The sequence below is a fragment of the Hippocampus guttulatus genome, chromosome 9, assembly GCF_054856545.1.
Source record: "Hippocampus guttulatus isolate MCC_2025c chromosome 9, RoL_Hgut_1.0, whole genome shotgun sequence".
NCBI classification, from domain to species: Eukaryota; Metazoa; Chordata; class Actinopteri; order Syngnathiformes; family Syngnathidae; genus Hippocampus; species Hippocampus guttulatus.
In genome coordinates, this window is record NC_141269.1 from 974,900 (window position 1) to 997,955 (window position 23,056).

The window sequence follows — 23,056 nt, forward strand, 5'->3', positions numbered from 1 at the left end:
TGATTTACTGGAACGTTACCGGAAATGAAAGCATTCGAGTAGACTAGCACCATTCTGGGCAAAAGCAAACGGAACTACCTGTGAGGGGGAAAAAAAATACAAACGGAAATTTTCAGAATCCGTATGATTAGTGCGCTACGGCCATATACGTAAGATTCACCACAAAATCCGTATGAACTATGGCTAAACCGTATGAGTTGACAGGTATGTGAAACGTGTGTTAAAAATTTGATATGTACTCAACTTTTTTTCCCTTGTGTGGCAGAAATACCCTTCCATATCAGACTACTCGGACTACTCTCAACTGTGTTTTTTTTTTCATCTTGGAACTGCTCTTCAATCTCAAATTCCGTAATTCAAACCTCAGTTGTAATTTTGCTGGAGTTCCTTCGGGAGGCACCGTGGTCACCACTTGTCACCACCTGACACCTGCTCAACGAAGATGAGTGACAGCTATTTCATCCATCCATCCATTATCTTGAACCGCTTTATTCCTCCGAGGTTCGCGGGCATGCTAGAGCCTATCCCAACCGTCTTTGGGCAGTAAGCCAAATTGGTTGCCTGCTAATCGCAGGGCACACAGACATAAAACAACCATTTTTACGCTCGCCCTCGCACCTCGGTACAATATAGCGTCGAAATAACCTGCAATGCAAAACCGGACGACGCGAAGAATAGCCACGCAGGCACGGGGAAATCATACAAACTCCACACAGGAAGGCCGGGGCCGGATTCAAACCCACGCCCTCTTCACTCTGAGGCGGACGAGCTAACCAGCTGACGTGACAGCTATTCGTTTTGAAAAAAAAAAATGCTCGTATGTGACTCCTAAATAGTCGTAAATTTGAAATGTTTGGGTTGGGATTGAAAATATAAAGTGAATAAATTGGTTGGTGCTCCAATCGATGCGGTCACTTTGAAATGTATTCGACCCCCATTGGTATGAGTCAGTCAGCGGTTTTACTATAAATAACACGTAAGAAGAGCATTGACGCCAGAGGCCGGCTTCCATGAAGCCTGGCGCAACAGGTGTCTCTTGCTGGGTTTTTTTGTTTTGTTTTGGGGGGTTTTTTTGCCAAAGAGGACGACCACACTTATTTTCAAACCTTTTTTTTTAGACGGTAAACATTTCAAACATCACAACTTCAAAACATGACACAAGTACAAAGAAGACGTCAGGTTCACCGTCGCCATTTCTTGTTTTACAACGTCATTATGTTTTGACAAAAAACATGCGTTACCTTAAGACAAGAGATGCCCACTCTGCATGTTCGTTTTAACAGTCATGTTTTATTTGATTGGCAGGTTGTTTTTCTGAGCTGCAGTTTGTGTTTTTACGTCGTTTGTTGTCGGTTGCCGTTCACGTTTTGAACATTGTTTTGTTGATGTGCCCCGTCGATCATGTCAGATCGGTGACAAACATGCCCTGAAAAACTTTTGGTGCTGTGGGTGGGAGGGGGGGATCAAGGTGGTTGGGTTGTTGTGGATACAACCCTTAATTTGAAACCATAACCCTTCTTTGAAAAGTCCTGCCCTCTAATTTAAAAGCTTCATTTGAAACCCTAAGCCTAGTATGAACCACTCATTTTGAAACTGTAACGCTTGATTTAAAACCTTGATCTGAAATCCTCACTCTGGCTTGCACCCCTCCTATGACACCCGAACCGAAAAGTTAAAATACTGTATTTGTCAGCCCCGCATTTGATTGTGAAACGTGAACGGATGTCAATGCTCTTGCTCAATCGCTTCATTTTGAAGGTGCCCGCCGGAAGTGTTGGACGGTCCTGAGCACGTCACATATTGACGCGGCAACAATTTGGTCCTCGGCGAACATTTTAGCACCCAAAAAGTTTCCAAACCGCAGCGGTAACTCTTTGACTGACACTTGAGGGGATTGTACCTTTTTTTTTCTTCCCTTCGCCGAAAAGAGGAAGTCAATCCCGGGAAGCGTGTGACCGTCTCCTGTGGCGCTCACATGACTGTCGGCGTCAGCTGTTGCCGTCTGATGGTCGGAGAAGCTCCGAGCTTCGCCGCGGTCCGCCGATGATCTCCTCCCCGGACTTGCTGCCTTTCACCGTGCAGGAGGGCTTCGGCGACCCCGAGGAGTTCTCCGTGCCGCCGCCCCCCCGCTGCGGCGGCCACCCGTGGAGCTCCGCGGCCGCCTTTCACAAGGACTTCGTGTTGGTGGCCGAGTTCTCCGAGCAGGTTGGTGATGAAGAGGACTGACTTGGCCGCTGGATGAATCGATCCCATTTATTGATAACTGCAAATACGGCGTATTCGTAATGCGGTGCAAATCAACTCGGGTGTCAGGGAAACGTCGACATTGGCATACAAAGTAATTCACTCTTTTTAATAAGTTTATTTGCATCTTTGATTTAAAAACATGTTGACTAGTGTAGTATGTTATTTCTACCCAGTCAGCAAAATTGGTCTGGCCCAGCTCTGGGGCAGACACGGCACGTACACTCGGCCCACATACCTCAATGAATGACGGTCCTGCAGTGGCCCACGTCTGGCATCTACGATGTGGGCCGCATTCGGCCCAGATCTGAGCCGCATTGCAAAACCATATCTGGCCCTACTCCGGCCCGATGCTGGGCCAGAACAGGTTCCTGATATCAGCCTGAATTCAACCTCAACTAAGCCACATCTTTCATGAGCCATATTTGACCCACATTTAAAAAAAAAAGTCAAAAACGACTGTTATAAAAATATGTTTATTGTCATAATTTGTGAACCTCACATATAACTCCACATACACTGGAAAAATGCACTTTTCTTTACTTAACAGTGAACACAAAGTCCAAATTGGGATGCGGCTTACTCTTGAACGGTATTTTTCTGTCCATCAAATTGTTGCGCTCTCCATGTCCTCTTTTCTTCTCATGCTCTCCTTCCTGTCACCACCCCGATCAGGAGCCAGATGTAGCCATCTTTTGATTGTGACATCAATTTCCTGTTCTGAGGCCCAAGATGTTAGGCTGTTAGGTCTCACAGCGGCTGTAAGAACTGTAAGAAAACAAGAATGGACAGCGTGTTAGGAAAACAAACATTTGTACATGTCATGAACAATGAATGGTCAGTAAAAATAACCCCTGAAATTTCTTATAATAATAATAATAATACATTAAATTTATAAGCGTCTTTCAAGACACTCTAGACACTTTACAACCAAATCTAAACTAGGTGTGACGCTGTGGGGCGGAATATTTGCCGTCAAAAACTAAACGTGAATAACTTTTAAATAGTTTATACTGAATTTGAATTACGTGAATTGAAAGTCAGTGAGTCGGATAAGGGATGGATTTGTATATTTTACTCTGAATCTGAATTGTACAATCAGAATTTGAAACGATAGACTTTTTTTTCTTTGAAAATGTATTTGATCCTCACTGAAAATTAAATTCTGTTTATTTTCATATTCAGTCTTACAAATACAAAACGACATTATTTTCAACGTCAGGTTTGGTTTTTGAATTGAGGTACTAAGTTTTAAATTAACTTTATGGTCAAGTATGAAGTATCCGGTTTGTATTGCAGCAAACGGAATCAAAATTAATATCACATATTTTCAAGTGATGTGTCGGTCGCGAACGAGCCGGAACAAAGAGCTCTTTGAAGTGAACGATGAGCCGTTTTTAGCCGAAAAAAAAACCACCATGTGAAGGAAGGCGTTTTTCGACGAAAAAAACGACCATGAATAGTAAGGCGTTTTTAGCTGAAAAACCCCCGACTATGTATAGTAAGGCGTTTGGAGCCGAAAAAACCCCCCACGTATAGTAAGGTGTTTTTAACCGAAAAAAACGACCACGTACTGTATAGTAAGGTGTTTTGAGCCGAAAAAAACGACCATGAACAGTAAGGCGTTTTAACAAAAAAAAAACAACCATCTATAGCAAGGCATTTTTAGCCGAAAAAAACGACTATGTATAGTAAGGCGTTTTTAGCCGAAAAAAAGCCGACCATGAATAGTAAGGCGTTTTTAGCCGAAAAAAAAAGACCTTGTATAGTGAGGCGTTTTTCGCCGAAAAAAGCGACCATGTATAGGAAGGTGTTTTGAGCCGAAAAAACCCGACCATGTATAGTAAGGCATTTTTGGCCGAAAAAAAATGACCACATATAGTAAGGCGTTTTTCGCCGAAAACCCCCCCGACCATGTCTAGTAATCCGTTTTTAGACAAAAAAAACGACCATGGATTTAGTAAGACGTTTTTAGCCGAAAAAAACGACCATGTATAGTAAGGCGTTTTTAGCTGAAAAAAACGACCATGAATAGTAAGGCGTTTTTAGCCGAAAAAAAGACCATGTATAGTAAGGTGTTTTTAGTCGAAAAAAACGACAACGCATAGTAAGGCGTTTTTAGCCGAAAAAAACGACCATGTATAGAAGGCGTTTTTAGACCAAAAAAAACCGACCATGTATAATAACGCGTTTTTAGATGAAAAAAACGACCATGTGTAGTAAGGCGTTTTTAGCCGAAAAAAAGGACCATGTTTCGTAAGGCGTTTTTAGCCGAAAAAAATGACCATGTATAGTCATTTTAAGCCGAAAGAAACGACCATGATTAATAAAAAAACACAACTCCATTGCTCTATGGTGCTTTGGCTCAGTTGTAGAGTGATGGACTGCCACACCAGTGGTTGACTGTTCAATCCTTGGTTGTTGCAACAATGTCTCCTCTTTAACCACCATATACAACTTATTTGAGGAAAAACACAAAACAACCCAAAGGTTCACTGTGGTGGGTTAGCTCAGTGGTAGAAAGCTGAAGTCCCAAATCCAGTGGTTGGGTGTTCGATTCCCAGTGTTTGCAACAAGGTAGCATCTTTCTTTAACCACCATTTGCAGCTTTATTGAAAAAAACACAAAACATGGAAGAACTTATGTGGTGGTGTGGCTCAGGGGTAGAGAAACAATTTCCCAAACTAGCAGTTGGGTGTTCAATCCCCAGAGGTTGCAGCCATATCACTTCTTTCTTTGACCAACATGATAAGTAAAGCTTATTGAAGTCGTTTTTTGTATCGTAAGGCGTATTTCGCCGAAAAAACCGACCATGTATCGTAAGGCATTTTTGGACGAAATTTTTAGCCGAAAAAAACGACCATGTTTAGTAAGGCCTTTTTGGACGAAATTTTTGGCCGAGAAAAACGACCATGTATAGTAAGGCATTTTTGGCCGAAAAAAACGACCATGTATAGTAAGGCATTTTTGGACGAAATTTTTAGCCGAAAAAAACGACCATGTACAGGAAGGCATTTTTGGCCCAAAAAACGACCATGTATAGTAAGGCATTTTTGGACGAAATTTTTAGCCGAAAAAAACGACCATGTATATATAGTAAGGCATTTTTGGACGCAATTTTTAGCCGAAAAAAAGGACCATGTTTAGTAAGGCCTTTTTGGACGAAATTTTTGGCCGAAAAAAACGACCATGTATAGTAAGGCGTTTTTAGCTGAAAAAAAACGACCATGTTTCGTAAGGCGTTTTTAGCCGAAAAAAACGACCATGTATAGTAAGGCGTTTTTAGCTGAAAAAAAACGACCATGTTTCGTAAGGCGTTTTTAGCCGAAAAAAACGACCATGTTTAGTAAGGTGTTTTTAGCCGAAAAAAACGACCATGTATAGGAAGGCGTTTTTAGCTGAAAAAAAACGACCATGTTTCGTAAGGCGTTTTTAGCTGAAAAAAACGACCATGTATAGTAAGGCATTTTTGGACGAAATTTTTAGCCGAAAAAAACGACCATGTTTAGAAAGGTGTTTTTAGCCGAAAAAAACGACCATGTATAGTAAGGCGTTTTTAGCTGAAAAAAAACTACCATGTTTCGTAAGGCGTTTTTAGCCCAAAAAAACGACCATGTATAGTAAGGCGTTTTTAGCTGAAAAAAAACGACCATGTATAGTAAGGCATTTTTGGACGCAATTTTCAGCCGAAAAAAACGACCATGTTTAGTAAGGCCTTTTTGGACGAAATTTTTGGCCGAAAAAAACGACCATGTATAGTAAGGCGTTTTTAGCTGAAAAAAAACGACCATGTTTCGTAAGGCGTTTTTAGCCGAAAAAAACGACCATGTTTATAAGGTGTTTTTAGCCGAAAAAAACGACCATGTATAGTAAGGCGTTTTTAGTTGAAAAAAAACGACCATGTTTCGTAAGGCGTTTTTAGCCGAAAAAAACGACCATGTTTAGTAAGGTGTTTTTAGCCGAAAAAAACGACCATGTATAGTAAGGCGTTTTTAGCTGAAAAAAAACGACCATGTATAGTAAGGCATTTTTGGACGAAATTTTTAGCCGAAAAAAACGACCATGTTTAGAAAGGTGTTTTTAGCCGAAAAAAACGACCATGTATAGTAAGGCGTTTTTAGCTGAAAAAAAACTACCATGTTTCGTAAGGCGTTTTTAGCCCAAAAAAACGACCATGTATAGTAAGGCGTTTTTAGCTGAAAAAAAACGACCATGTATAGTAAGGCGTTTTTGGCCGAAAAAAACGACCATGTATAGTAAGGCATTTTTGGACGAAATTTTTAGCCGAAAAAAACGACCATGTTTAGAAAGGTGTTTTTAGCCGAAAAAAACGACCATGTATAGTAAGGCGTTTTTAGCTGAAAAAAAACGACCATGTATAGTAAGGCATTTTTGGACGAAATTTTTAGCCGAAAAAAACGACCATGTTTAGAAAGGTGTTTTTAGCCGAAAAAAACGACCATGTATAGTAAGGCGTTTTTAGCTGAAAAAAAACTACCATGTTTCGTAAGGCGTTTTTAGCCCAAAAAAACGACCATGTATAGTAAGGCGTTTTTAGCTGAAAAAAAACGACCATGTATAGTAAGGCGTTTTTGGCCGAAAAAAACGACCATGTATAGTAAGGCATTTTTGGACGAAATTTTTAGCCGAAAAAAACGACCATGTTTAGAAAGGTGTTTTTAGCCGAAAAAAACGACCATGTATAGTAAGGCGTTTTTAGCTGAAAAAAAACGACCATGTATAGTAAGGCATTTTTGGACTAAATTTTTAGCCAAAAAAAACGACCATGTATAGTAAGGCGTTTTTGGCCGAAAAAAATGACCATGTATAGTCAGGCGTTTTTAGCCGAAAAAAACGACCATGAATAGTAAGGCGTTTTTAGCCGAAAAAAAGGACCATGTATAGTAAGGCGTTTTTAGCCGAAAAAAAGGACCAGGTATAGTAAGGCGTTTTTAGCCAGAAAAAAACAACCGTGTGCAGTAAGGCGTTTTTAGCCGAAAAAAAATGACCGCCTTACTATACATCGTCCTTTTTTTCGGTCGTTTTTTTTTCGGCTAAAAACGCCTTACTATTCATGGTCGGGGTTTTTTTCGGCTAAAACGCCTTACTGCACACGGTTGTTTTTTTTACGGCTAAAAACGCCTTATTATACATGGTCGTTATTTTCGTCGAAAAACATCTTCCTATACATGGTCGTTTTATTGGGGTTAAAACACCTTACTATACATGGTCGTTTTTTTTCGGCTAAAAACGCCTTACTATACCTGGTCCTTTTTTTCGGCTAAAAACGCCTTACTATACATGGTCCTTTTTTTCGGCTAAAAACGCCTTACTATTCATGGTCGTTTTTTTTCGGCTAAAAACGCCTTACTATTCATGGTCGGGGTTTTTTTCGGCTAAAAACGCCTTACTATACATGGTCCTTTTTTTCGGCTAAAAACGCCTTACTATTCATGGTCGGGGTTTTTTCGGCTAAAAACGCCTTACTATACATGGTCGTTTTTTTCGGCTAAAAACGCCTTACTATACATGGTCCTTTTTTTCGGCTAAAAACGCCTTACTATACATGGTCGTTTTTTTCGGCTAAAAACGCCTTACTATACATGGTCGTTTTTTTCGGCTAAAAACCCCTTACTATTCATGGTCATTTTTTTTCGGCTAAAAACTCCTTAATATACATGGTCGTTTTTTTCGTCGAAAAACGCCTTACTATACATGGTCATTTTTTTGGGGGTTAAAACACCTTACTATACATGGTCTTTTTTTCGGCTAAAAACGCCTTACTATTCATGGTCGTTTTTTTCAGCTAAAAACGTATACATGGTCGTTTTTTTTCGGCTGAAAACGCCTTATTATACATGGTCGTTATTTTCGTCAAAAAACATCTTCCTATACATGGTCGTTTTATTGGGGTTAAAACACCTTACTATACATGGTCTTTTTTTTCGGCTAAAAACGCCTTACTGCACACGGTTGGTTTTTTTCGGCTAAAGACGCCTTATTATACGTGGTCGTTATTTTCGTCAAAAAACATCTTCCTATACATGGTCGTTTTTTTTTTTTTTTAGTTAAAACGCCTTTCTATTCATGGTCGTTTTTTTCGTCGAAAAACGCCTTACTCTACATGGTCGTTTTTTTTTGTCTAAAAACGGATTACTAGACATGGTTGGGGTTTTTTCGGGTTAAAACGGCTTACTCTACATGGTCGTTTTTTTTTGTCTAAAAACGGATTACTAGACATGGTTGGGGGGTTTTCGGGTTAAAACGCCTTACTATACATGGTCGTTTTTTTCGGCTAAAAACGCCTTTCTATACCTGGTCGTTTTTTTCAGCTAAAAACACCTTACTATACGTGGTCATTTTTTTTCGTCTAAAACATCTTACTATACATCACTGGTATCAAACTCATTTCACATGGTGGGCCACATACGGCCTCGGTAGATGTCAAGTGGGCCGGACCATTAAAATGATACCATACTTTGCTATAAACAACCAAAACAAAATGTCTTTCCTTTGTTTTGGTATAAAGAAGCGCAAGAACATTTGGAAAATGTTGAAATTTAATGAACGTATCTTTTACAAAACATTTCACAAAGCACCTTCCATTTCCTTCAACAAATGTGCAAGTTACTTCTATCATTCACATATATGCATTTCAACTGATCCCATTGATTGTACAAATTTTAACAAGTAATTGGTATTGAAAAATATAGTAATGCACTTTATGATTAAAAAAGATTTATGAAGAAAGGAAGTTTTAAAACATTTACACGTGCATATAAAATCTAAATGTAATCCCTGCCTGCACCTTCCAAACTAAGGAGAGTGCTATTAAATGTGTAAATGTGAGAGTGCTATTGATAGCGTCTGCTGTCATGGGTCTGTGTCAGTGACGGACTGAGGCTGCTGTTGTCTTCTTCTCTGGTCAAAACTGTGTCCCATAGTGGATACTCAATGATCTGCACCTTATTAAAAATAGTAATTCTGTGTCTTTAATGCATTTTTTTCATTTTTAAATTATCCTTCGGGTCTGATTGAACCTCTCGCGCGTGTGTGTGTGTGTGTGTGTGTGTGTGTGTGTGTGTGTGTGTGTGTGTGTGTGTGTGTGTGTGTGTGTGTGTGATGAATCGCATCGGTGTGCAATTGTAAAACAAGGCTGTGTGTTGAAAAAATAAATCTGAAACTGCATTTAAGGGTGGCTCAATACTGGCTGGCCATATACGGGCCGGAGTTGTAAATTGATTTCTGGCCCAAATACTTCACTCCACAACTGGCCCTCATCTGGTTTGCCAGAGTCAAGCCAGTGCCTCCTTTGCCACTCCTGGGCCGTGCTCGGCCCACATGCATTATGCCAGTGCCGATTCAAGGCCAGCTGTGCCAGCTTCATGCCGAATCGGGGCCAGATGCCTTTGCTGACTGGGTATTTTTTAAATATAACTGAGCACATCATATATAGTACGCAATTAATTTTAGGTGTATTTGTACTACAATATATACTGTAACCGATATACTTTTGTATGACATTTCATATTGTACAATAAATATTTACATACGCTATTGATCGATAGTTATGTTGTATTTCCGTCAGATTTTTGAGTATATATTCCAAATATAGTTGACTCAGGGGGAAGGCGCAAAATATTGACTCAACTATAAGGTTTTGAAACGTTTTAAGAAATGGTCAAGTGCACGCAAATGTATTCCTGAAACATTTGAATAAGAAAAACGACATTTTCTTTTCAACGTGCGGAACAAACTACATGAAGGGGTTTGTTGCGTGGTGATGCAGTACTGGCCAACGTCCACCAGGTGGGGCCCACACCGGTGATGACCATACCCGACGAGGCGGGCGCCTGTGGCACCCTGGACCTGAACCACTTCTCTGTGCGCATCATGTCTGTGGACTACCAGGCGTCGGGCCCGGGAGGACCTCCGCCCGCCGCGTCCGGGCCGCGCCTCAACTTCAACGAGGACTCGGAGGTGGTCCTGGGGGACTCGGCCGACCGGGCCTTTGCGTACGTGCGCCACGTGACGCTTCTGGACCTGGCGGCCCGCGGAATGGTGCGTCCTTTCTGCTTGGCCTACGTGTGCTCGCAGCAGGCCAAGATCATGGACAACTTCGGGCGGCTGTCGGCCGGCTTTCGCCGGGCGGCCGACAGCCTCAAGACGGGAAACCGGCAGGCCTTCTCCTTGGAGCTGCACAGCGAGCTGCACCGGCTGCAGTAAGAAAAGGCCAACGCTCAGCACGTGGCTTCAAACTTGCACTTTTCCTCAGCCGAGCATTCACAAAGTGTCACGTTTCAGGTACGAACGCCTGGCCCTGCTGCGGGACGACGGCATCGGGGAAAAGCGCGAGGAGCTGGAGGCGCTGGAGCGAGCTATGGCGATGCACAAAGAGCTCCTCCGCCAGGTTGCTTCCTACCCCAACAGGAAGTTGAAGCAGCCCGACTTCCTGCCCTACGAGCCGGCCGACGCCTGGACGGACGCACCCGCCGCGCCGCCTCCCGCCGGCCGCATCGTCGGCTCCGAGCGGCGGCTGAAGCCAATGCGGGAACTCTGCAACGCCTATTTCCTGTCACTGATGACCGAGCAGCTGGCGCAAACGGAGGTCCGCCTCCGCGGCGATGTCACCGCCCTGCGAGGTGCGAGCATCACGCGCTCGCTGCGGAGCAAACTCAAATTGACCAACTTCCTCTTTGAGCAGCCCGAGGATGAGGAAGAGGAAGAGGAGGACGATGGAGAGGAGGAGATGTTGAGGGAAAGGGGAAATCAGCCGAGCTCCGAGTCCTGCGCGGAGGCGGAAGAAGTGGCGAGCGGCGAGATGACGGGAAGCATCAGCAGCGGAGACAGCATCCAAGTCATCGGCACCGAGCGATCCTACAGGACGCTGGCGGCCCCCGCTGCGCCTCTCGCCTCTTCACTCCCGCTCGCCGGGGCGTGCGACGGGGCGCCGAGTGACGGCGCGCCGCCCCCTGGGCCCTTCGAAGAAGCTCTCTCAGCCCCCCTGGCCACGACCGGCGTTTGGCTCGCCACCCGTGACACGCCTCCCCCCTCCTTCGATTCGCCTCCCGTGACCGCCTCGGACCCTCGGCGCCTCAGAGTCTACGCCGGGAAGGCCAACAGCGAGGACGGCATCGAGGTCCTCTGCGCCGCCGAGTCCATCGTCCCCGAAGACCTTGCCGCCATTACCGAGGAGGAGCCGGCCAAAGATGACGAAATGGCCGGCGCGGCGAAGAACGCACACACAGGCAGCGCTGATCAGACGCCGCCCAATTTCCCGGCGGAGCGGCGGTCTTCACCGCAGAGCGGAAAGGAGGCGCGGAGCGCCGGCGCGCCCCGGGACGAGGCGGGGCTACTGGCGCGGCGCTTCACCGAGCAGCACTCCTTCTCTCAGCACGTCGTCTTTTGCCTGCTGAGCGGCCGTCCTCTGGTGCTGCTCTCGGGAGACGAAGGCAAACTGAGGAAGACGGTGGACGCTTTGGCCCTCTTCCTGCCGGCCCCCGCCGGCGCCGTCGTGCCGTGTTGGCGCGCGCCGCTGCAGCTCGGCGACCTGCTCGCGTGGAGGCTGATTGGATTTCACAGGTAAGGCGACGTCCGCGTTGTCGTCGGTGAACGGAATGCGACGGGAACTCAAAGTCCTTCTCGGCATGGTCTCCCTCCGCCACCCCGTCCCACGACCAGGTCTCAGTCCTCGGGCCCGCTTCACTGGCTCGGTCGCTACAGTCGCTACCTGGGCGTGCTCGACTTGGACCGGAGGACGCTGCGCTGCCCGCCTTACTCGGGTTCGCTGGTGGGCTCGCTGGTGGGCTCGGCCGCGCCCGCCGCCGCCTTCCTGCCGCACGTGCAGAGCGGCCTGACGGCGCTGGTGAATCAGGCGCTGCTGTTTACATTCGCCCGGCGAGGAGAAGAGGACGACGGGCCGGACGCCGGCGACCTGGCCGTGATGCGTTTCCTGTCCGACCTCATCAAGCGCCGGCACGCCGGACGCGGGCCGCCGGCGTTGCGCTTCTCCTACGTGGCGCTGCGCCTGCACAAGAGCACCACTGCCGCATAGGGTGGCGAGTGGGTGGAGCGTTTCCGCGACGTACAGAAATACCCTACCAAATCCCCCAAATACACGAAAGGGGCGGGGGAAACCAGACGCGACTCAAAGCACCAGACAATCATTAATACTGTACCACGTGCAAAAAAGAAAAAATAACTCTTAGGTAAAGACACACGCAGAAGCCCCCCCCCCTCCCCCGTGTTACATTGAATGAAACAATGCGCGTGTGTGATTTGAATGCGCTTTTAATACAGCATATTCAACTTGAAGCGAAACGAGTGGAAAAACATGACCACAATTTAAAAAAAGGCACAAAGAGTGCAAAGATGTCAGCACATTCATGTCAAGTATTCACCTGATTACAAACATAAAATATTTTATCCAGTCCTCATTTGGATGTTTTTAATTGACAGTTCAGATGAGGGCGGTCCCGATATATTCTGTGCGTGTGTCCCGGCTGCCGGTCACGCTCCGTGACTTACTGGTGTCAGGCATTGCTGGAAGGATCCAGAAGATGACGGATCAACCGGGGGTTTCCTGATAACAGACGGACGACACGCACGCACGCAAAAGGCGGCACCTCAACAACACGCTGAAAATGCGCCACACGCAAATTCACACATGCGCGCGCGCGCCAAAGCGACAATGGCACCCACCCGTTGTTGGACGCAGCTCTCGATGGATCTTCTCCATGATGGCGCCGTTGCGGCCGTCGTTGGACAAGTATTCCCAGAACCAGCGCAGAGCCCACAGACTCTTCTGACATTCGGGAACAAAATGAAGATGGCGCATCGTGTTCGATTACAGAAGCACGTCGGATTCACTGAAGGCCGGAAAGCTCCTATGCGGGACTCCATTGTATTGGGGTACCTCAAAAGTGCAGAGAACGGGGACGACGGGCGTGAGAGCAGGATGGAGGACGCTCTCCCTGAAAGCTTTGGTGACTAGCAGCAAGACGGCCTGATCTGCGTAGCACTGGGGGGGGGGGGGTGTGAATGGGCATCCAGGCGTTAGTCGGCGCGCTTCGGTCACGCGGATGCTGCGGTGACGCTGGTACCGGCAAAAACTGCGGCGGAATCTTGAAGTCGTCGTTGAGGCCCCGGCTGAAGGAGAGCAAGACGGAATCCGTAAATCTGACGGCTTCCTGGGGGAGAGAAGAAACGGCAGCGGCACATCACTCCAGCGCTTGGAAACACAACACACTGAAAACCAGCCGCACTCGCGCACACACAAAAGCTAAATCAGATATTTGCAAAAAAAATAAAAAATACAGAATGCAACATTTACACAAAAAACTCCAACAACCCCCCCCCCCCCCCCACTCCCACACAAAATAGAGACTGTGAAACAAAGATACACAAAAAACATACTTGCTTGAAGTCTTTACTTGGTTCTGGAATGCTCTTGAGTGAATCTGTTCGATTGACCATATTGAGCAAACTGATCCAACACTGGCCCTGAACAACACACACGCACGCAGTCAAAGAAACCGAAGCCGGCTTTGGAGATGATGTGCTGAAAACAGCGGTGCCTTGAGGTGCAAGCGAACCAAAGTGAGATTTCTCAAGATAAGAGCCGTCGTTTGGGACGTTTTTTTCCGTCTTGGAGTATGGAACACAAACTTGAGGTCCGTGCGCTCCATTGCTTGTAGTGAACTCAGCTCAAATCATTTCACAACAAGCACCGGTTTGGCGTTTCATGTTCAAATCAATCAATCAAAAAATCTAAATGGATTGGAGATAAGAGTGTGGTCATGGAGCAAATGAAACTCTTACTTCGAGGCAGCGCTGTCGAGGAAAACGAATGGGAACTTACGCTGCTGCAGCAGGCCGGGTACATTTGGAGGAGCTTGAGTGCAAAGTGCGCTAATTTGGAACGCGCCAAGGGTACCGCACCTGGACCAGCGCATGTCGATGTTGAAGGAAGGAAGGGTTCGGTCGGGGGCAGGAGGCGCCCACACACACACACACACCTTTAATGTAGGCCCAGGTGTCGGCAAGACCGCAGAGCTCCCCCGTGCGGGCGACGCTCAGCTTGGGCGCGGCGGCGGAGCCAAGCAGGCGCAGGTAAAGCGGGAAGGTGAGCGGCGTGGGCCGAGCGGCGGGGCCTTCCTCTGGGAAGAACATCCTCAGCGCCTCGCCCGTTTGACCCTCCAGGCACAGCAGGAAGGGCAGGAAGTCCTTGAGCTGCAAAAGCCTAAAAAAAAAAAAGCAACACAACAGACGATTCAGATCAACTTCTGCCATCGAGTGGAAGAGCACCCAATGGTTAGGCGGGTCACTAGTAGTGACGGACAACTCAAGCACTTGTGAGTTTTTGCCGCCTCTCGGCGGTCGGCTGGTTAGCGTGTCGGCCTCGCGGTGCAGATGCGCAAGGTTCCGTTCCGGCTTCCAAATTCCTGCGTGGCTTTTCTGCGGGTACTCCGGTTTCCTTCCACGTTCCAAAAACATGCACGGCGGGCCGATCGAACACTCCAAATTGTCCCGAGGTGCGAGTGTGAGCGGGGACGGTTGTTGGTTTCTGCGTGCCCTGCGATCGGCTGGCCACCGGTTCAGGGTGTCCCCCGCCTACTGCCCGAAGACGACCGAGATAGGCTCCCCCCCCCCCCATGAGGATAAAGCCGATCGCAAAATGGATGGATGGATGGGTGGCACTCTTGGTTTCAAGAAGCAGTGGAATTTCAATACACCTCCTTCGCATTTAAACCAAGAGCACCATCTAGAAGAGTCAAACACACGATGACAAATGCCTCATTTAAGCTTCCCATCACTTGACACTATCCGTCACTGCCACAGGTACGTAACTTTGAGTCCACTTTATTTTGAACACGTAGAAGAAGAAGGAAAAATAAAATCTACAAAATAGTAATCCCAGAATGAAACACGGTCTGGCCAATGTAACGAATCCTCCTTCCACACAGACAAAAAGATGTTGAAAGTGAAAGGCCCAAAACGGATGCCTGAAGTGTTGAAAGCACTCACTGGTCACAGTTCAGGGCAGCAGGCCAGAGAACTTCTCTCCTGCACTGATGATATCTTGAAGCGTCTTTCACTGAAAGGGAAAAAGAGAAAAGCGAGAAGGGCCAAGTCAGAGGCCGGTCTTAAATCAAGCAATGAGCTCAAGGTGGATGTTGATGTGGGGGCGGGGGCCCCACCTCCTCGGTTGTCCAGCTCCCGATAGATCTTCTGCATAATGGCCACGCGGTACTGGGCCACAGGTACTAAGTCCATCCAAAACCAGTGCAAAGCCCACACGCTCTTCTACCGTCCAAACATGAGTCGCACATTCAATTTAAAAAATAAAAATAATAATAAAATCAACATTTGCCCAAGCAAATAAAGGGGCGCTCATAAACACACACTGGTTCAAAGGTTCAATTGCTTAGTGAGCAGGGCCCAACGGTTCACATGCTACACAAGTCGTGCGACGGGAGCATCAATGCGACAAAACGGCTCCACCCTGTCAGCCGCCGATGCTCACGTTGTCGCCGGGGGGAGGGGGGGGGGCGTTTGACGCTACCTGAAATGTGCAGAGAAGCGGGACGATCGGACTCAGAGAAGGATGGAAGATGATGTGACTCAAGGCACCGCTGACGAGCAGCAACATGGCTTGATCTGGGAACGTCTGCAAGCGCGCACGCACACACACACACAATTAAGGATGAAAAGTGAGTGTATAAATGTCTTTTACGTAACTATTACGTATTTTCCGCACTAAAAGGCGCATCAACTAGATGGAGCTACGCTCCTTCCATTCGACTTGAGAGGCGTTCAAGACCACCTCCGAAAAACGTAGGAGACTGGACTGTCTCAGAAGTGTTTGTTATTTATTCCTTTCTTGCGTATTCGCAAACGAGGAAATCAAAAAATAAATTCTGTAGGGGGGGGGGGGTAGAATTTATTTTGTGATTTCCTGGCGTGATTTTCTGTTTTGATACATTATTTTCAATTTTTGTAGTTTGATTGAAGGAATCGTAAATTTATGTTTTTCCAAGGCGGTCATGAACAACTCTCAGGTCGAACGGAAGAAGAGAAGGCACGGAGACGGACAAAGCCGTCACTGTATTTGTTGAGACTGTGAAAACCAGTCTTAAAGTGTGTTTAAGACTTTTTCGAAGCCGCAACAAAAACTTATTTAATAAAGCAGCGACACAGTTCAACCGAACCGACGGCAAGTTATAACATTGAAAGCGTGTCTCCAGCAAGGAGCCATCTTGGGGTCGACATAGTACCGTAATGACCAGACACAAGGCGCACCGGATTTTAAGGCGCGCCGTGAGTTTTTCAGAAAACGGAAGACTTCTCCGTGCGGAAAATACGGTAAATAAACGACAGTATTTGCACTTTGGTCCGTGTGTGTGTGTGTGTCCGTTTCTGTATGTTGTGCGCGTTTGTGTTCATGAGACGCGCGTCCGCACCGACACAAAGTGCGGCGGGATCTGCAGGTTGCCAGAAGACTCGTCCCGCAGAATGAAACGGACGGTGTGTACGGCTTCCTGGTTGAAGAGAAAAGAAAGAGAAGCCGATGAAGCAGATGAGATGAAAACAAAAGAACCGAGGGTGGAATTAGAAATACTTGTAGGAAGGCCGAACCGGGTTCCGGGAGACCGGCGGGAGCCTGGCGAGTCACGTGGACGATCTTGAGCAAGTGGATCCAAAACTCGGACTAGATGGAGTCCAAACGTCATGTTTGTCAAGACAACACAAAGACAACATGAAGGATTAAGATTTTGCGTTGAGGGATAGTTAACGCCGAGAGGCTTTTTAATAGTCGGCGGATACCACAAGCATAAACAATGTCTCGTTGGTATGACGGTACGCCAAACATCAGGCTATTCAGGCGATGGCGCAATTGGAATACTGAATATCCAAAAGCTTTTCTTTCGTGTAAACAGAAACTAAATGTGTGTGGGGGGGGGGGGGGGGGGGCAAGCAGAAATTTCTCCAATCAACAAACCAAATGTATCAATACTTGGCCGCCTTCTCAAGGAACCGACGAGAGCGGTCAGAGGTTTGCGCAATGAAAATATTCAAACACTTTTTAGGAAAGTTCAGTCAGTTGGCCGTCTTCATTTTAGGGCGCGGACGGCAGCGGCGTCTGAATGTCAGGAAATGCGATTTGCACCCAAGGAAAGTGGAATCACGTCACAGGGCTGATCTCTTTTGGGAAAACGGCTGACGACACAAGCGCCGCGGGACAATTTCAAGGTCCCGCTGAAGCTCACACTTACGTTGGCGTGGACGGCCGGGCAGCACTTGTGCACCTTGAGAGCAAAACGGACCAGCTGCAAACGCGCCAGCGGCGTCGCACCTGAACCGGAGGGAAGCGCTCAACTTGCAGGGAGCCGATATCCAAAACCGAGGCGATGCCGACGGAGGATTTCCTGACCTCGGATGGCACACCACTCGTTGCCGGCGAAGCGGAGCTCCCCCGCGGGACACAGGGAGGACACCTTGGGAGCCGTGGCCGTGTCCAGAACGCGCAGCAGCGTCAGGATGTCGCCGAGGGTGGCGCGCGAAGTGGCCTTGCTGCTCGACTGAAGGAAGCCGGCCAGCGCGGAGTTGAAGCTGCCGTCCATGCACATGAACAGAGGAACGAGGTCCTTCAGCCGCAGGAAGCTAGGAAGCCAAAAAAAACCGTAAAGACACAAGGGGGCGTTACAGCGCCACCAAGAGGTGCCCGGCACATACGGCGTCACGGCGCACTCACCGACTCATCTGGTTCGTCCGTACCACTCGTAGGTAACGGCTTAACTCTCGGAACCTGCAAGACATTCATTCAGTCAACCTGTTGACTGGTTAAGGGAGGGCTTCCCTTTCACGGGAGTACGAGGAACACCTAAAGCCAATTCAATTCCAATAATATCTAATATATATACTGTATATATATATGATTTAATATTTGAACCCTAACCCTAAAATCCAATACCAGCGTCAGGTGGGAAACTGCCCCAATGCGCTCAATTGGATATTTGTTCACAAATTGAGACCACCGATCAGTCGGCAGATTTTGTTTGTTTATTTCACAAATTATTGGTTCCGTGTTGAAAAAGGCACATGCAATGTTCACGGCTCCATAAAGATGCTGAAAACAATCAAATAGCGTTGTGTTATTTTTGTTATTTTGACTTCAAAATGGCGCCGCGTGAGTGGCTGCCTTTCCAGCAGCTCCTATATTTTGTTGTTCTACTTCTGACTTTCATAACTTTGCTGCTGTGAATCGGGAATTTCTCCATTGCGAGACTAATAAAGGTTTTCTTATCTTATCTTTACTATTGTCATGGAGAAAGGGGGGTGGGGGGGGGCAGAATGTTACGATGAAAAAAAGTCAGGCGATGAGAAAAGTAAGATTCCCCCATCCCAAAAATAAATCACTATTTGTAACAAGACATTCACGATCTTGTGACAAAAGTAAGTTTAAGAGGAAGAAAGTAAAAAAAATAAAGTGTTCTATTTTATGCTATAAAAACAATACTGTTGAAAATAAAAATACAAATTTTGTTTCAGATTTTTTTTTTTCTGCAACGCACTTTAAAATTGCCCTCCTTAGTTTCTTTGCATGTACAAGTGGCAATCGCTCTGCTCACTTCTTTCGCCTCCAAAAACAAAGTTTGTGCGCCGACCGAAGCGACACATCAATCCGGCCGGCGCGGTTCCAAGTGCGTACCTGCTGCGGTCCAGCAGCCGCTGCACCCTGAGCGTGACGACATCAATGTCCTCAAACAGCGTGTCCTTCTTGCCTCTGTTGGTGCGCACGCCGACAACGTTCTGGCCTTTCAGCACCGACACCAGCAGGATGTCCTCCCAGGGGCGCACCTCCAAGCTGCGATAATCACACAAACGCCCCCGTACGGTGCGTTGACTGACAGGAAACCAACTCGACACCACACGCAAGAACACGCACGCTAGCACAAATATACACAAGAAGACAAAAACAGTATCTCAAAGAAACGAATTACAAATGTAGAAAAACTAACAAAAACAAAGCTAAAAAAAACAACATACAAAACACACAAACCGATAAAAATGCACACTTCAAAAAAACCACGAGCAACAGAAGATCGCAAAAATACATGATCATACATCGCGCGACGAGATTTCCGTTCTCGCGAGACGAGATTGGCGAGATCGGCAGACGAATGCCAAGTCGTGCAACGTTAAAACAAGTGTTGCGAAAGTCTATTGCGGAGATATCACGGAGGAAGCAGCTAAAGTCGGATCGGTTTTTTTTTTGCGATGATAATGTTGTATGCCTGAATGATTTACATTTTTGCAGCATTTGTTTATAAGAAATAAACCTATTGTCAATGTATATTGTTGTTGTTTGTGTTATGATCAGATGCAATTGAATAAGTCGATCATTTCAGAATTCAAAATTTGGGACTCTCGAAATGCATCATGGGACTCAGACTTTTCTGATCAGCAATCGCAGCAGAAAATTAACTCTGGTGATACCAGCGAAAAGGTGGGTATAAAAACGCTAGAACTTTAACACACACACACACACACACACCTGTCCCTGATGTGTTTGAGCTCAGGAGGGAAAGTTAAGTTCCTGTAAAACTCTTGCAGTTTTTGTCTGAACTCTGGCGTGAAGTCATCCATGACCATCTGCCTCTGCAGCGCGGACAACAACCTGGCACAAACAAACACACGCATGAGTGCGTAAAACACACACACACACTCATCAACGTCCAACTTCAAAGGGACACAGGAGCACGCAGCACCTGCGCATGATCATCCATTTGCTCGTTACGTTGGGGGAGGAGGGCAATACCGGGCAGCACACCCTGCACACGTGGCGAGAAAAACAAAAATCACAACATGGACGACACACGCACACACAAACAAAAACCGAGTGACACTTTATTAAGCCCACCCGCGTCATCCGGGCAACGCGGAGAACGTGCCGGTGTACCTGATAGAGTGTCCGGCGAGCTTTGTTCACGGCCCACCTGGCCATCCACCTACCCTTCGGCGTAGAAGAGTTCAAGGAACTCCCGCGCGGCCCCCAGTCTCATGATGGCCGCCGCTCGGCCATCTTGTTGGTCGGCTTTGTTCAAGAACGTCATCACGTACTCGTAGGCGGGGGTGCAGCTGCGGGAGGGAAATTAAAAGTGCCGTCCGATTCGGAAGGCGCGCGCTGGCTCAAACGTGCGCGGGACTCACTCGTAAGAGACGCCGTCACCCGGACGCTTGTCGGCCATCAAGGACGCCATTTGAGCTCGGAGCTCCACTTTGAAGCGCCGCAGCGTGGACTCTGCGCGACGCGTTGCACTGGTTATTTTCGTCGGGTGAAAAGGATGGGGGAGAAGAGAAGACGAGTGGGCAAGTACCCGCTTGTCGCAGGTGGCCGTCGACCTCGGACAGCGTGACCTTGAAGGCCGCCAAGTGGCCCAGCAGCGTGTCGTTTCTCAGCCGGTTCCACAGGTTGCTCTTTTTGTGGCTGTTGCAGTGACAGGCGCCTCTCACGTGCCACTTTTCACACTTGCAACGACACACAGAGTCTGCGCCGTTAACGTCATGAGGAAATGTGTTCCGAACGAGATGAACATTTAAAAATTTGGAACGGGAACCATTTGGAGAATGCCAGAGTCACGGACGCCGCCAGTCACTGACCTCGGCTGCCAGTTTGTCGCAGATGTAACAAAAGCACTGGGCACACAGAAGCCGGTTCTCGGACACGGGTTCTCCGCACTCGTCGGTCGCACTGAGGGGCAGAGGAAGAAGCCGTTTTGAACTTTACGCCGCCGCTTTTTTCGATGACCACGTCGATGGTAAATTAGGACATTTTTTTGTCGGTGACATCATATGGCGAGTGTCAGGATCATCAAAATAGCTCTCGATTAAGTCAATCATCGATTCGTTGACGATGAATCGTCGCTCATATCCGTGATGATTAAAACTTGTTTCGGGCTAACAGAATAAATATGCTGTGATCTTGTTTTGCGTCCAAAATAAGTCCAGGCACACAGCACACACTGCGATGCCTCTCTCTGCCTGTCTCACTATCTCAGTTTTCAGTCAGCGCTGTAGAAACATAATTCGATTGAACTGGGTCGAAAACAACAGAGTAGAAACTAAAGGCCTCACGTAAAAGGATGCCGGGGGCAATCAAAGCGTGCATGGGGCAACAACTCAGCTGGACGGGAGAAGGTGACCACCAAGTCTTCGTCCAACTTACTGGGAGACGGCGTACAGTCTAAAAAGACACAACACGCCATGCTTATTTTGTGCGCACAAAGAGCACAGACGACAAAATGGCTGACCTTTCCGCGGCACGTCTTGCATATCGATGATGATCAGTGACGATTCGTAGCAGGATTTGTCCTGGCTGCAGTCGGCGTCTTCATCATCGCTGATGAGGATGATGCTACCAGCGTCCCCGGCTGAGCACATCACCAAAGTCTGTGAAAAACGACGACAGACTTTTAAAATGACAGGGGGATGCGGGGGAACATCATCTTCGGACAGGGGAAAGTGATTGATGATTTCACATCCGATATTTGTCAACCATTCATTTTATTCACTCGTGGCGACCAAATGCAGCGATCCCTCGCTATTTTGCGGTTCGTTTAACACGGCTTTGGTGCATCGCTGATTTTTTCCAAACATTCATTAAAAAAAATAAGTGTTTTTAAATTTCCGTCCGCAAAAAAACAGCGAGTCACATCGGGCAACATATACAGTACGACATGTATATGTCCACTGTATTTTGTTATTCATACACTAACTTAACCTAACTTATACATGTTTAAATCTATTTGTATAAAGCATTAAGAAATGTTCATTACTACAAAATTTACTTCTACATGTATGTATACCATTAAATGTGGCCTTATAAATATTTTTTATACTCATACACATGAACATGTACCTATAAGGGGGGGGGGCGCTACTTTGCGGATTTTCATTTATCGTGGGTGGTTTCGGTCCCCATTAACCGCGATAAACGAGGGATTACTGTATAATAATAAATACATATTGGACTTCTGGACAGAAGTTACAATTCGGTATTGTCATTGTCTCCCATTACCTCAAGATGGGACCAACTTTATTTTTCATGCCAGTCTGTCAGGATCTCTCGAGGATAATGGTTCTCAAATGGGGCCACTTGAGACTTAAAATTTTTATCATCTATTGAATTTAATTTATTTGGGCTGGTTAGGGTGTAGCTGGTTGAGAAATATTTCGCTGGGGTAGAGCAATTGAAATAAGTGGGGAAAGACTGCTCGAGGCGAGCTCGGCCGTGGCTTAAAATTGAAAAAAAAACAAGGGGGGGGGGCGTCGTGGATCGCTGATTTTTCTCGAGAGGACGACGACAAAAATCAGATTCCAACAAACAAATCACATGACCCCTTTTGGCGAAGCTAAACGATTTTTAAAAACCACAAGCACTTTTGATTCAAAAGTGCTTGTTGTTTTTGAAAAGTTCCAAAAGTTTTGAACAGCCACGTAAGGCTGTCACGACACACAGGCGGAACAAAACATTTTGCCTAACATGACAGAGCAACAGAAGTGCTTGGAAGTTGAGCAATTGTAAAGAAAATTAAGAATTTTTCTTCTTACCTATCTGGCCAAACTTTCGAAACAAGGGATTTTTTCGCGCGGCTGGCAAATGCACTTCCGGCTGCTTCTTCTTCTTTTACGATTTAACGCCGCTTAGCATTTATTGCGTCACATTACCGCCACCTGTCGCTACTTCTGCGCTCCGCACAACATTGGCAATCTCTTCTTCTTGGTCTCACATTCTTTTCAAAAGTCAGGT

The 23,056-nt window shown here is 46.6% G+C and overlaps 2 protein-coding genes across 5 annotated transcripts; one reads left to right on the forward strand and one right to left on the reverse strand.

The window, feature by feature from the left end:
• The first annotated feature begins 52 nt into the window (after positions 1-52).
• Positions 53-12,680, forward strand: smcr8b (Smith-Magenis syndrome chromosome region, candidate 8b). Of its 4 annotated transcripts, none has more exons than XM_086119497.1 (5): positions 53-2,205; positions 10,054-10,466; positions 10,549-10,852; positions 10,949-11,826; positions 11,926-12,680. In XM_086119497.1, the coding sequence occupies exons 1-5, from the start codon at positions 2,044-2,046 to the stop codon at positions 12,296-12,298; spliced, it is 2,130 nt and encodes a 709-aa protein (XP_085975623.1). In that variant the 5' UTR covers positions 53-2,043; the 3' UTR covers positions 12,299-12,680. The 4 variants fall into 4 exon arrangements, with proteins under 4 accessions (XP_085975623.1, XP_085975622.1, XP_085975621.1 ...); XM_086119496.1 differs by having other exon boundaries at positions 53-204; positions 266-2,205; positions 10,549-11,826; XM_086119495.1 differs by having other exon boundaries at positions 10,549-11,826.
• Positions 12,519-22,974, reverse strand: LOC147199700 (uncharacterized). Its single transcript, XM_086119494.1, has 25 exons — positions 22,858-22,974; positions 21,558-21,696; positions 21,382-21,490; positions 20,908-20,998; positions 20,625-20,775; positions 20,458-20,548; positions 20,260-20,385; positions 20,016-20,078; positions 19,802-19,924; positions 18,956-19,111; positions 17,999-18,052; positions 17,678-17,907; positions 17,520-17,599; positions 16,865-16,954; positions 16,707-16,784; positions 15,809-15,913; positions 15,444-15,549; positions 15,271-15,340; positions 14,262-14,485; positions 14,105-14,184; positions 13,660-13,746; positions 13,347-13,433; positions 13,160-13,264; positions 12,946-13,048; positions 12,519-12,826 (listed from the first exon to the last, which is right to left on the reverse strand). The coding sequence occupies exons 2-25, from the start codon at positions 21,685-21,687 to the stop codon at positions 12,777-12,779; spliced, it is 2,589 nt and encodes an 862-aa protein (XP_085975620.1). The 5' UTR covers positions 21,688-21,696; positions 22,858-22,974; the 3' UTR covers positions 12,519-12,776.
• Positions 22,975-23,056: the final 82 nt, after the last annotated feature.